Genomic DNA, 15,738 nt, shown 5'->3' with positions numbered 1-15,738 from the left:
ACATGGGGAATTTTAAATGTTAGTCATTATTACTATCAGTAAGCTTTTGGAACTCAAATTCTTTCCATTTAGAAGCTGAAATACTAATCCAGAGTACCTGAGTTATGGCAGACCTATCAAAGAGGCTTTCTAGATATCCATTAATCTCCAACAGTTTATCTTCATCATAACCTGGAATTAATGGATATATCTTATTTCAGACACAACTCTGACACCTGAAAACTATGATATGGAATTTCAGTAGGTAAACCAGAGGGAGATATTATGTGTTACAGAAATCCAATAGGTTGACCTTAACAAATAAGTACATTCAATATGTAATTCACTCTACAAATATTAATTTATCCATAACTTACCCAGGAATGTTCAGGTGTAAACCAAGATATAACTAACACTACGGCTGCTTTAGATGCAAAAATTAGAGGTTGAATATGGCCATTCATACCAAAACAATTTCCAAATAAGCCTCTATAAGACACTATAAAAAGTATAGCAAAGGTCAAAAGATTAGCCTTTGACTCAGAATCATTTACTTAAAATAATAATAGTAATGATCACTGTTGTGGTGGTTATTATCAATCAGCCATCATGAGTGGTTATCATTCATCAGGCTAAATTCTAAGCTTTTTATATGTATTACCACATTTTAAGCCTTATAAAAAATCCTTTGAGCTAGATAGATACTAACATTATCTTCATTTTACCAATGATTAAAACTTAATGAATATATTAAAATGCAAGAGTTATATATGACATTAAAAAATTTTAAGCCAAAAAAATTTGTCACCACTGGAAGTAGACTTTATGTCATCTCTTTAATATAAAAACTGGTATTTAGGAGGCAATAATCATTTATCTTCATTTTCCTTTGGGAACTACATTTCAGCATTTAATAAGTAGCTCTAAGACAATTAAGATCTCTTCCTTACAGAAAAATTTCAGTAACAAAAGTAAAAAGAATGACAAAATTAGAAAATCACTATTTTTCAACACCTAATGTTGTAGTTGATTCAATGTTTATCAAAGGGTGGTGACCCCTTTAGGTGAAAAGCTGATGGGGAACAGAATATTAATTAGGTGCCAACTCTATTTTACTCTCAGTAATAAGGGGAGAAAAGATGAAACTTTCAATGAAGAGGGTCAGGCTGTCACTACCTGAATCTGTTGATCAGTCTCACATCACTAAGAGATGATCAGATATTAAGTGAATTCTCATGCGAGGCAGCATAAAGTGGTACATATTCCCTACAACATAATCTTGCCAAAGATGTTCAGCCTGAATGTAATCAAGCCTTTGCATTTAACTTCCGGTTCACAGAAAATATAGAAGACAGGGAAACAGACTAAACAAGGAGATACTGCAAGGAGGCAAGCAACCAAATTCAAAACGTCAAACACTCCATACAGACATTGACTCAGTTTCTCAAAAGAGTCAAAGGAACAAGAGAAAATAAGGATAAACAGGACGCTCTTTGGGATTAAAGGACATAAAATGACAACAACCAAATGCGATATACAAACCCTGGTTTAACAAGCAAAACACTTGGGGAGAACTGGGGAAATCTGAATATGAACTAGTTGTTAGCTTAGATTAAATAATTATCATTAGTTTTATTAGATCTAATAAAGGTTTTACGGTTATATAAGAAAAGTTCTTAATTTTTAGAGATGGATTAAGCATTTGGGGGTACAACATCATGAGGTCTATGATTTGCTCCAAACATTCCAGCCCCACTCACAAGTAAATAAAATAAATACAACAAAAGATAAAGAATTTCCTAAATTTACCTGTTACGTATATTAGTGTTCATTGTACTATTCTCTCAAATTCCCTGTTTGCCTGAAAATGTTCATGACACATATAAATGAGAGTAGTTTTAATTATTAGTAACTAACTCTTTTTTATTTCATTAAATTCTAAGTTAAAGAATTCCTCTAAATATTCTAGTACACAGATGAATGAATCAGATGAACCATATTTATTACAGTCAAAATTCTGGTGCACAGAATGAAAAAAATATGCATGCTGCATTCTTTCAGAATTTTATCTTAAGCTTACTTAGACCAGTGTGTAACATATATCCATTTTCAAGCTTCAAAAAAGCATTTGGCAACAAAAATGCTATCTTTCCAAAATTATGTTCAACAAGTAAGCAATAAATTTTAACATACTAATAACTGTTTTTATCTTGTTTTACATAAAATTTCTCCAGTTCCAACAACGCTATATTAAAATGTTTCCACCCAACACTTGACCAGGAAAACATTTTCCACTGAAATAGAAAATGATCATGTAACTTACTATTTACCAGTTAATATTCATTTAAAAAATAAGTAACTAAAGCCTACTTTCAAAGGATAATTCATAAAGTAGTAACAAAACCTAATTGTACAGATAGTATAATACGGTAGTGTAGTTAAGACTCTAAATTTTTAAAAATACTTGATAACCTAAGTACATATTAGCTTTCAAACACCACGTTTAAGTTCTCTGTTTTAAAAGCAGAAGTTTTTCCACAACAGCTATCAGTAGTACCACAGGAGATTTCAAGGCATTTGATTAAACTTTAGCTAAGGAGCAGAATCCAATATGCAAAACTTATCAATTATGAATTAGTCAGAGAGATCCACAATCCCTGGGAATCCCCAAGACTCTTCTAGAGGGTCTGCAAGGTCAAAATTAGTTTCATAATACTTTTTCATTGTGCTGACATTTTCACTAAGAGTGTGCTTAAGAGCAACGTTGGGCAAAACTGCTGGCACATTGGCACACATCAAGGTGGGGCACCACACTGTAGCAGTAGTCATTGATTTCTTCACTGACATTCAAGAAAGCCAGTTTCACTTACAAATGTCGTTGATGAAGCAATAAAGCTAGACATAAATTGAAGAGATTTGCAGAAACTGTAAAATAGTAGTCTTTAGCCAAAGACAATTTTATCCCGCAAGGGACATTTGTCAAGGTCTAGAGATATTTCTAGTTGTCACAATCAGGAAAAATGCTTTTGGCATCTTGTGCGTAGAAGCCAAGGACGCTGCTGAACATTCTACAATGCACGGGGTAGCCCCCTACAACAAAGAATTATCCAGTCCCCAAATGTCAATAGGTCCAGGGTTGAGGAACCCTGAGGGAAAAGAATACCACTCTGCTCATTCTCACTCAACTTCTTTTTTGTTGGGGGGGCATATTTATTTTTCATAAAAATATGTGATAGGTTTATTATTGTAATTTTTAATGAATTAAGAGTAAACATTTTTTACAATTATGTATAAAATAAGCCACAAGGATATACTACACAAAACAGAGAATATAGCCAATATTTTGTAATAATTATAAATGGAGTATAACCTTTAAAAATTGTGAATCACTACATTATACACCTGTAACATAATAATATGTCAACTAAACTTCAATAAAAAAAAGAATAAATATTTTAAAAATATCTCAGCTTTAACTTACAATACAGTAAGTATCAATAGGTTAACTAACCCAGAATAAACAAAAGTTCTTTGGGGTCTTCAGTAATTTTTGACAGTATAAAGGAGTCCTGGGATGAGAAAGTTCGAGAATCACTGAATTAGAAGAATGTTATAACTAACCAAGTATGCTGGAGAATATAAGGGGGATTAAAGGACTCTAAAAGAAAATGTACTCATTTCAAGAGTATTATGGATGACCAAAACAAATAAAACCCCTATAAAACCAAATAGTTAAAAAGAAAAAAGTTATGTTAGACTCCCAACTATCATTGTTCTCCTTGGGAAAACAAAACAAAACAAAACCACCAAAAGCAACAAAAAAACATTAAAAGCACAACTCCTTACCCTGGCTAAGAGGACTTGATGGACTAAAAGATGGCTGATACAGATCTTTGGTTGGCGTCGGAAAGGATTCTTTCCCTTGGCGCTGACTCATCTTTCCTGGTGTCAGGTGTTGAGTATCGTCACTGTTTGCTACCACAGCTCAAGGAAAGAAGGGAAAAAGAATTAGTCATGGATTTATATAATGGCATAGTTAATAACATGGACTAGAACTATGACTGAAATGGCCTCAATGGTTATATTCATTTTACCAACTCAATACCTTAATAAATTAATGTAACTGTTTTATTTTTAGGTTGCTTTCAATTCAGAATGAATTTATAGGTATGTGTTAAATTATACAAATTATAGACCTCATAAAAATGAAAGTACATTTCTGATAATGAAAGGTACACCCAGGTTTACTGTTGACCTTTCATTGTGTTATTAACTCTATATATTCACCAATAGAGCAATAAGCAAAGATAATGTCATTTCACAGGAGAAATACAAATGGTCAATAAATATGTGAAAAGATACTCAATCTCATTTGTAATCAGAAAAAATACAAATTAGTAGCAGCATAAAACAGTGTTTTATATTCCCTAGAATTTCTACTCTAATTTCTAATTTTCATGGAAGGTAGGTATGATTCTTGATTCAAGTTTCTTGGGGAAACTTGAGGTTCAGAGACTGCTGTGCCTAAGAGTAAGCAGGTAAGATTCTAACACAGGACCATTTGGTTCCAAAGTCTGGTCTCTTAAAAGATTGCTGCCCCAACAATCAACCTAAATAGTGTTTAAGGCTGCTGTTCAGCCATTTGGCCAAGCTACTAATAGAGGAGAGCAATGCCCAGTTCCACAGGGGACAGAAAAGAGAAAACACTCAGTGAAGGAGTAGGGCAATCGTGAGCAAGTCTACAGTGCCCTGGGGTCTCTATATCCTTTCATTTTATATACCTGTCTTGCAGCCTACAAAACTTTAGTTTTTATTTCAAGAGAATAATTCTGTCTTCCATTTATTTAATTTTTAACTTAACCAGAACTTCATATTCACATTTTTAATTACCATACATTTTAAATCATATTGCTGTAATATTTTCAATTGTGTTAGTTTTCAAAATCATATTTTAGTTCCTTAAATTTCAATGTAAAAATTAAAAAATACTTTCACTTATCATCCAAAATATAAAAATTTTATTTTCCCATCAAGTCCATAAAAAAGAATCCATACACTGATGACTACTAAATTTTAATCTCCTCCTGAACTCAGGAACTCACATATACAATTACCTGCCTTATAATCATCTCTATTATTTTACAGGCATCTCAATTTATTCAAAACAATTCTTGATTCTGCTTATCTTCCAAACCTGCCTCTCTCCCATCTCAGTTAATGGAATCACTATTCCCCTCCCCCTCTTTCTCAGGCCAAAAACCGTAGATGTATTCTTTGATTTTTCTCTTTCTTTCACATTTCATACCAAATCTTCTGTGAGATCTTTAAAATTTTTCTGGACTCCTCCTACTTCTCTCCACTTTCACAACTACCAGCTTGTTCCAAGCCACCATTACCTTTCCACTGGGTCACAGCAGCAGACTTCTACTTAGTCTCTAGACTTACCATCTTTCTCCTTGTTTGTGTAGAGTTCATTCTCTATACAGAAACCTGAGCAATCTTTGTAAACCATAGGTCAGATCTGCAGCATGCAGAAATACCCACAATGGCTTTCCATTATGCCTGCAATAAGTACCATGGCCTAAAGATTCAACAGTCTGGCCCTTGCTTATCTTTCCAACCTCATTCTCTATCACGTTCCTCTTTATTCACTTGGCTCCAGCTATATAGCCTTCTTGATATTCCTCAAACATGGCATCTTGCCCCAATCTTTCAGCCTTTGTATCTTTTTTCCCCTTTACCTGGAGTACTCCTACCCAGGTCTTCATATTATTGACCACTCTCATCATTTGTTATCTGTGTTTAAATGTCATCTCTTTAGAAAAGCCATCCATTGTGTCTTTTGATAAAAAAGTTCTTAATTTTAATACAGCACAATTTATTAATTCTGGTTTGGTTTTGTTTGGTTTGGTCAGTGCCCATTCTGCCACAGTTATATTCTATCACTTTACCCTACATGATTTTCACTGTAGCTCTTAGCACTATCTGAAATTATATCATTTATTTGTCTATTGTCTGCCCTCTACATGAGACCATAAATTCCATAAGAGAAGAGAGTTTTGCCTGCCTTTTATTCCTATAAATCCTTAAGTCCTGGCGTGATCCTGGCATGCTGAAGGTGTTCAGCAGAATTTTGTTGAATGAATCAGATCAACAAATTTTATATTTTTATGAAACTTCATTATAATAAAATATGTGGTGGCTCATTCAGTTACTAAATCCAGTATCCTTTTAATATCTAAAAATTAGTACTGAAATTTAAAATATGGGTTACTGATACAGAGAGAGACAAACTGACCCAAAGAACTTTACAGAGAGCTCTCAGAAACAAACCCATGATTATGGAGAGCATAGATACATGTTAGAAGTAGGAAAAGAGAAGACTATTCATTTAAAAATACTAGGAAAATTGGTCATCTATGTTGGAAAACTAGGTCCCTACCCTTATACCACACACAAAGAACAGTTTTTATGAAATTAAATATATAAATGTAAAAACCAAAACTTAAAAACTTTCAGAAGAAAATGTAACACAATTAGAGCTGTTGTCCAGAACATGTTAAAAACTCCTATAAATCAATTTTAAAAAGACAAACAAAAAGAAAAATGTATCAGGGATGTATCAAAAAGAATAAAATACCTAAGAATAAATTTAACCAAGGAGGTGAAAGACCTGTATATTGGAAACTTTAAGACACTAACAAAAGTTAAAGAAAATACACACAAATGAAAAGATATAACATGCTCATGGATTGGATGAATTAATAGCATTTAAATGTCCAAACTACCCAAAGCAAACTACAAACAATGCAATCCCTCTAAAAATTCCACTGGTATTTTTTTTTTATAAAAACAGAAAAAACAATCTTGAAATTTGTATGGAACCACAAAAGACCCCAAATAACCAAAGTAATCTTGAGAAAGAAGAACAGAACTGGAGGCATTAAACTCCTTAGTCTAAAGTTATTATTACAAAGCTATAGTTATCAAAACACTATGGTACTGGCATAAAAACAGACACATGATCAATGATACAGAATAGAGAGCCCAGAGATTAACTTATACATATATGGTCAATTAATTTATGATAAAGAAGCCAAGGATATACAATAGGGAAAAGGACAGTCTCCTTAATAAACGGTGTTGGGGAAACTGGACCACTATCTTACTCGTACAAAAAAATTTAACTGAAAATGGACTAAAGATTCAAATGTAAGACCTAAAACTATAAAAGTTCTAAAAGAAAACTGGAAGTAAGGTCCTTGACATCAGGCTTGACAATGATTTTTTGATTTGACACGAAAAGTAAAGGCAACAAAAGGAAAAATAAGTAAGTGAAACTACATCAAACTAATAAGCTTCTGCACAGAAAAGAAAACCATTAATACAATGAAAAGGCAACTTACTGAATGGGACAAAATAGTCGCAAATCATATATCTAATAAGGAGTTAATATCCAAAACATACAAAGACCTCATATAGCTCAACAGCCAAAAGGTGCATGAAAAGATGTTCAATATCGCTAATTATCAGGAAAATGCAAATCAAAACCACAATGAGCTATCACTTCATAACTGTTAGAATGGCTACTATCAAAAAGACAAGAAATAACAAGTGTTGATGAGGATGTGGAGAAAAGGGAACCCTCATGCACTGGTTGGTGGAAATGTAAGTAGGTGCAGCCAATATAGAAAACAGTATGGAGGTTCCTCAATAAATAAACTGAGAACTACCATATGATCCAGCAAGTCCACTTCTGAGTATTTATCCAAAGAAAATGAAAACTCTAATTTGAAAGGATATATGCACTCATGTTCACTGCAGCATTATTTACAACAGCCAAGATACAGTAACAACCTCAGTGTCCATCAGTAGAAGAATGGAAAAAGAAAACGTGGTGTATATACACAATGGAACACTACTTAGCCATAAAAAAGTATGAAATCTCTCCACTTGTGAGAACATGGATAAACCTTGAGGACATTATGCTAAGTGAAGTAAGTCAAACAGAGACAGACAAATACCATACGATCTCCTTTATATGTGAATCTAAACAAATAACCAACAACAACAAAAAAACTGCATTCAAAGACACAGAGAACAGATTGGTCATTTGCTGGGGGGGTTGTAGGTGGATAAAATGGGTGAAAGGGGTCAAAAGGTACACAGTTGCACTTACAAAGTGAGTAAGTTATGTGGATATAATGTACAGCATGACAACTACAGTTAATAATACTGTATTCCATATTTTAAATTTGCTAAGAGGAAATCTTAAAAGCTCTCATCACAAGGAAGGAAAATTCTATAACAATGTATAGTAACGGGTGTTAAGTATAATTACTATAGTTATCTTTTCACAATATATACAAATATGGAGTCAATATGTTACACACCTCAAACTAATACAATGTTGTATGTCAATTATACCTCAATTAAAGAATTTTAATTTAAAAAAGTGGAGGGAAAACATGAACAGTTCATGGAAGAAGAAATGCAAATGGCAAAAAAATGCACAAAAAGATGTTCATCCTCTTTAGTAATCAGGAAAACATAAATCAAGATCACAATTAAATAAATATTTCATATTCAGTAAAACTGAAAAAAAATTAGTATGTCTGATAATACCAAATTCTGATAAGGATGGGATCTGTGAGACACCTCAAGCATTGCTGGTAGAGAACAAACTGATACAAGCACTTTGAAAAACAATTCAGATCTTATAAAATTGAATATCAGCATACCCTACGGGTCCAAAAATTCCACTCTTAGCTTCATACCTAGAAATACACTATATATGTGTACCAAGAGATAAGAACAAGAATGTTCATAGGAATGCTGCTCATAATAGCAAAAATCAAAACAACTTAAATATTCATCAGTTGAAAACAAAAGAGGATTAATATATTGTGGTGTTGCATGTAATGGAATAGTATGTAGCACTAAAAAGGGAGGGTTTCTATCTATACCCAATAACATGGCTGAATCTTGGAAACAAAATGTTAACTATAAAAAACAAGCCCTAGAAGATGATACATAGCATGATACCATTCTTATAAAATTAAAAACCTAGCAAACCTTACTATATATGTATGTAACCTAAAAATAATGAAAAAAAATCTATTTTAAAAAAAGCAAAGAACACAAGGGGCAGGGTATACCTCAGTGGTAGAGTGCATGTTTAGTACGCATGAGGTCCTGGGTTCAATTCCTAGTACCTCCATTAAAATAAATAAATAAACCTAATAACTACCCCCTGCCCCCAAGAGAAAAGCAAAACATAATAAACAAAAAAATACAAATCAGTCATCATCCCTCTGGGGCAGGCACAGGGACAGAGAGACAAGCAGCACGTAGATAGACACGAGGCATCTGTAAGATTCAAGTTCCTATGTTGAGTGGTAGGTTCAATATGTACTCCCAATATGATTATGCTTTATAATTTACATATGCCACATAAGTATTAGTACATTTAAGTACATTAGTCCATTAAGACATTAGTACATTAAAGTATGCTTTAGTACTCCATCAGCAAGACACAGGTACCTATGTCTTAAATACCTTCACTACATAAAAAAGGAAATAGTCTGAGAAGTATAAATTTAGTTCTATTCACCACTTTCTAACGCCTTATTGATTGATGTATTACTGTTTATGATTTTGATAACCGTGAAGTGAGGCTGTAGAAATAGCAAAATATATATATAGTATATTTCCTTAGAAAAAAACAGAAAGCCTATTTTTCTATTTTTTTCTCTTACTCTATTCACAAACATTAACTATACAGACAATAGAGAATTTGCATAATATAAAAATCATTTTGATGTCCTAAATAATTTTCACAACAGTAGACTATATACATGTAAACTCCAGAAGGGCAGTGACTTTGTTTTTATTTGGCTAAAACTGACAATAAATACTTGCTAAATGCCTCGAGAGATATTTGAGGAATGAATCACTGCAAGATTCCAAAACTGTTTCTGATACTAAAATCAACCATCTCGCCTTCTTAAGATAGCACTACAGTGCCCTCTCCTGGTTCTACCTTGTAGTCAAAGGAAAGCAAAGAGCACAGCACAGCAAAGCAAAGTAACCTACTTTGCTACTCATCTTGTTTTTAAGTTTGGTAAAAACTAATCACACTGGAATAATTAACAGTAATATAATTAACATAACAGCTTTAACTTCTAAGGAGATTATGATTCTATAACTACCATTCTTTACTTTCTGAATTCAACTCATCAATACAAAATGTGAAGAGTTTTACAAGCTTCAAAGTCTGGTGTTTGCCCTTAATTTAAGTAAAAGTTAAAATGGAGTTAAGTGATTATTTTAAAGTCGTAAATAATCTCTGTGTAAATCCTAGATATCCCCTTACAGATGGTATACCTTTTCTCCAATACTTAAATAATTTAAAGTACTATATGAAATTACTTTTCACTCTAAAAGATAAATGATCTCCAGTAAATAATTATACAACCCCAGCCTTTTAATAGTTGGCAGAGTACAATATAAATTCATCTTTAATATATGCTGTATATCTTAATTTATATATGCTTAAAATATTTAACCACAATAAATTTCTTCTGTTCCAAGTAGAAATTAAAGATCTTCATTTATAAAACCCAGTTCCTAAAGTAGAACCACTTCAATTGATAATAAAAATGCAATTCTATTTGTAAAGTTCAGCAGTCCCAATCAGTACACCTGAGCTAACGTCTAAATATATAAGTTCATTATAAGTAACTAAAAATCCACTGAAAATATCTAGCAGATGTCACAAGTAAGGCTGAACAAGAAAACATAAAAATGTGCTGGGATTTATGTGCTTTTTCTACCTTTACAATTTCTACTATTCTAATCATGCTGGATGTATAATAAACAATATATTTAAAATACTACGAATTGTTACAATTAAGACTAAAAAAGGCATTTTAACATATTACTTTAAATTACCCCTCTTTTTAGAAAACAAAATTACAAACATACTATAACCATTATTAGAGACAAATAGCAACTGATCTAGACTAGAGTATTTTGACAACTAGAAGACACTTTGCCATTATCTCGCTCAGCGCCCTGCTTTAGCCAGCACAAAAAATGAGCCCTAAAGGAGTGAACTGATTTGCAACAATCAGACAATTATTCAGGAATAAATACTAAAATTTCCTAATTCAATATAATTTCTACATTGGTCTTGAATACAGACAGTCAAAATCTTTGATTTATGATGCAATAATATTTTAATTATTTGGTTTGACTTGAATTCAGTAAATTGAGAGTTTCTTTCTGATTTTTTAAAACCAGAAGATGACACGCTGAGCTACTAACCAATTCTAACTCCTTGGATATTTAAGTTCTTAAGCTTCAGGCTCTTCATCTGCAAAATTAATGTTTTATTAAATGATCTCTGAAGTTTCTTTTACCTCAGTAATTCTATGACTTTTAATACAAAAGTTGCACCTGTCACAAAGCTTTGAATATCTATTCATGGATCTAACTCCCCTATTAATCTATAATGATCCTTAGGGGCAAGGCAAATGTTTTATTCATCGTGTATCCCCCAGAGCTAGCACACTATCTAGTCAAAAAATACTTTTTTTGACATAAATTTAATGGGTTCATCTTCGAAATCCCCAAGATAAAACATGTTTCACTTATGAAATCACCAAAGTATAAATTTTTTCAGAACCAAATGATCTATTATGTAAAAATTCTGACAAAATAAAACAGTATTTCTCATTTTCACGTGGCAGTGAATTTGCTGTACCATGTCCAGCCTCAAAATAATCGGATCTATGCTTTGTGATGATTGTAGAAAGGATATAATAAAGAAGTATTAATTCATAATTCCTAACTTAGGAATTTCTAAATTATGAATTAGATAACTGGCTAACTAAATAACCCATCCTTAGACATAAAGGATGTAAATATATAAACTATCAATCTCAGATGGACACTGACAATAGATGGGTACTGAATGACCATTTATATTCTTTACTTTGTATTTCAATGCCTAGAAAGAAAAGAAGACTTAATAATCAAAACAGAAACACCATGTGCCTTTCATAACTACACATCAAAGTACTGTCAAGTCTCCAAACATGCCATTCAAACTTTAGCTACTTACTTGATGGCCCAAGGACATCTTTGCTATCACCAAGAAGCTTTTAATGCAGGGTAATTGAGCAGCAAACAAATACAATCCAAACCAGGAAGAAGCAAAATGCATCAGGATTGAAGCAGCAGTGAAACAAAAGGACAAGGAAAATAGCATTAGTTTATAAGTAGAAAGCACATGCATATCAATTCTAATAATCATAATTCGCAAGGAATTTCCTTTTCCACACTTAAAAAGATCTTGGCTTAGGCATTAGCTAATTTTTTTTTTTCAATTTTGGAAAATGAACATGGAAAGAGAAATGAAATCACTCAAGTATTTTGTTTTAAAAATTACTCAAGTCAAAAATTATTTTCAATTATAATTCAAGATATGGGTTAGGAGTGGTAAGAATTATTTAGAAATGTAAAGGACAGACAAAAGTTATTTAGTCTTAAAATTTAAGTTGTTTAAAAATATATAACACCCATGCACTATTAAATATTAGTACTGCATGCTGTGAAAGCACTTAACATTACATAGAAATTCAGTGTGTTCCATCTACATAAGGAAAGGAATATTTACTTGGTGCTTATATTATGCCAAGCATTATGCAAAGAGCTTTTACAGACACCAGCAAAGTGAAACAAATTTTTTCTCAAATGGCAAAAAAAAAAAAAAGACTACGATTACAACAATAAATTGTATTAAGTCATAAAAAACTTTCTTAGGACCCACTAAATATCAAGTATACAATCTGGAGCTACTGGTCTTAAGGAAGTCAGAAGACCCATTTCTTACATAAATAACTTGCAATCAACTAAAATAAACAGGAAAAAGACAGCTGACTTTTGTCTAGTAACTATTTTAATATACGACATTACAGCAAGTGTGGACAAATGCTTTGGTCTTCCTTGGCAGGAACAGTCCTCAGCTTTCCTTCATTTCCAATACCAAGTATGCAAACATATCAGAACTGAAGTAACAACAAAAAAAATTCCCACTAACGACACATTGCTATTTGGTCTTATTTACCTCCACATAGCTGCTGGGCAGGACCAGTGGGACAGGGCTCAATATTGGAAGAAAAGCCGCAGTATTTAGAGGGGGAATTTGCCACCTAGAGCCTGTCCCGTCCATGCTTGGGTGGGCCATGAGTGGGCTTATAGACATGAAGGATTTGAAGCTCTTTTCAAAGGAAAAAAGAAAGAGATTCCATATGCCATCCTGGAGTGCAGAAGTTTTTTAGAGCCTTGAAAATACTTTGTATGATATTATAATGATGGATATCTATGTCATTATACTTTTGTTCAAACTAAAGTGAACTGTGGACTTTGGTGATTATGATATGTCAAAGTATGTTCATCTTTAGTTTAAAAAAAAATACCACTCTGGTAAACAAAAATAATGACTATGCATATGTGTGGAGAGGGAACATATGGATAATTTCTGTACCTTCCTGTCAACTTTGCTGTAAACCTAAAACTACACACACACACACAGAAAACTCTAAAAACAAGAAAACTCAGGGTAGACATTTTTAGCAAAACTTCGGTTTCAGTTATATACATATATTATATATGTGTGTGTGTGTTTGTTGAATTGTGATGTAAAATGTATTTTTTAGGTCAATAATGTTTGCAAGCCACTACAGTTTTTACACTGGCAAATAAAAGCAAAAGTTAACCTCAAAAATTAATAAAGGGAATGGGAGATCTTAATTGGCTGTGACCAGAGGGGAAAAAAAAAAAGGAAGCAGTTGTTTGCTTTGGACTTCTGTTGTCTCCCAGGAGAAAAAAAAAAATCTTGGCCCTTTTGCTTCCCTAAAGTGATGGTTATTTCACAATGCTTAAAATTATGTTCTAATGCCTTTAAAGGGATTTGCTCAATTCATTGTTCTGTAGTTGCCCCATTTAAGCTCATTCTTCTATAAACTGATTTCAGTTTCCCGGATAAACTAAAAAAATACAGCTTTAGTGACAATGAAATAATTGTGCTCAAATCCTTAGTACTGAAATGGCCATATTACTACAGTTAGCAAGCAAGTGGGAAGAGATTACAGTATGTCTGATAAGGAATCTCTAAAATGGCCCCAGTAATCCCCCCTTCTTGGTGTATAATCCACTCTCCTTGAGCATATACAGGACTTGCTGAATCACTTATAATGAACAGAGTATGTCAGAGGTGAAAGGGTGTCATTAACAAGACTATGACTTATATCATATTTGCAGTCTCTCACTCTCTCTTAGATCATCCTGGGGAAAGCCAACTGCTGCGTCATGGCATAGCCTTAGAGAGGCCCATGAGGCAAAGAAACTGAGGTCTGTCAACAAGCCCTAAGTGAGCTTGGAAGTGGATCTCCTGCCTTCTCTGCCTCCCTCCCCCCAGGTCAAGCTTTCATATGAGACTGCAGCAGCCTCTCTCCCCCAGTAGCTCGACTGCAACCACGAGAGATTCTGAGCCAGACATCTGGCAAAGCTGCTCTTAGATTCCTGACTCACAGAAAGTATAATATGATAAATGTTTGTTATTTTGTACTATTTAATTTTGGGATGATTTGTTATATACCAATAAATACAACTAATATAATATTGCAAAATTGAAAGCTAGGAAACTGACAGACACAACTGCAGCAAATTTTACAAATGCTCCCTAGAGATCTTCTAAAAAATCTTCCTGTACTGATATGAATAATTATTAGTTTCCCTACATTTACCTGTAATTTCCTAAAGGAGAGCAGTGGTTCTAACCATATATACATAGCTGGGAGTCTTTAATTTTACAGGACCAATCATATTTGAAGGTATTGAGCTGGTCTTCTCTTTAGGATAAAAGGTTTAGTTCAGTTTCATTGTACAGTTTTGTATGATATAATTCTCACCATTCTGTTGATTAACAGCTCTGTCATCTGTGCAGCTGTGCTCCTTGCATATTTACTCCCAGAAAATAATCCTTAGCATATATAGCAACTTCTGAATATTTCTTTCAAATTATGCTTTCAATATTATATCCTCAAGCATATCTGTGTCATATAAACCTGATTCTAATGGATTAACCCAGTATTTTTTTAATTGAGGCACTGAAGTACAATCAAAGTAAATGCTGTCTACTCCTACCATTGGATCTATCACCCATCCATCCATCCATCCATCCAAATATTCATGAGTACCTACTATATATAGACAGGCATCATTTTAGGCACTGAAGGATATAGCAGTGAACAAAATAGACAAAAACCCTGCCCTTGTGGAAGTTACATTCTACTGGGGAAGATAAACAATAACAAATGGTAACATAATAAACACGTAAAAGTTTGTGTTATATTGTGTAGTATTAATACTAAGAAGAAATTAGCAGAGAATGAAGACATATAAAATATTAGGGACGAGCAAGTTAAGGTTTTAGGTAGGATGGCCTAAGAAGGCCTTACTATAAAGTTGACTGAATGAGGGAACTTACCAGAAGGACATAAAACGGAAGAGTATTCTAGGGAAAGGGAGGAGCAAGTGTAGAGTGAGTGGAGGACTGGAATGGGAGCAAGTCTGGAGTTTTTGGGGAATAATAAAAAGGCCAGAGAGGCTGGAGTCAATGCAAGTAGAAGAGCAGCAGGAGATGAAGTCAAAGGTGTAAACAGGTGTAGGAGTTTATAAGACCCACTCAGG

General features: G+C 33.2%; 1 protein-coding gene across 8 annotated transcripts in view; it reads right to left on the bottom strand.

Annotated features, from left to right (window-relative positions):
• Positions 1–15,738, bottom strand: part of OSBPL8 (oxysterol binding protein like 8) — a 134,303-nt gene that overhangs the window by 67,124 nt on the left and 51,441 nt on the right. For 5 of the 8 annotated variants that reach the window (XM_010958846.3, XM_010958847.3, XM_045519442.2 and 2 more), the window contains 2 exons: positions 12,107–12,143; positions 3,826–3,963 (listed from right to left, as the gene is read on the bottom strand). In XM_010958846.3, coding sequence (XP_010957148.2) covers positions 3,826–3,963; positions 12,107–12,143 — 175 coding nt within the window. The remainder of the gene's footprint in view (positions 1–3,825; positions 3,964–12,106; positions 12,144–15,738) is intronic. The other 3 variants (XM_074375369.1, XM_045519447.2, XM_045519448.2) reach the window with 2 other exon arrangements.

Source organism: Camelus bactrianus, chromosome 12 (genome assembly GCF_048773025.1).
Source record: "Camelus bactrianus isolate YW-2024 breed Bactrian camel chromosome 12, ASM4877302v1, whole genome shotgun sequence".
Lineage (NCBI taxonomy): Eukaryota > Metazoa > Chordata > Mammalia > Artiodactyla > Camelidae > Camelus > Camelus bactrianus.
The sequence above is the reverse complement of the archived record's forward strand: the minus strand, read 5'-3'. Positions and strand labels throughout refer to the sequence as shown.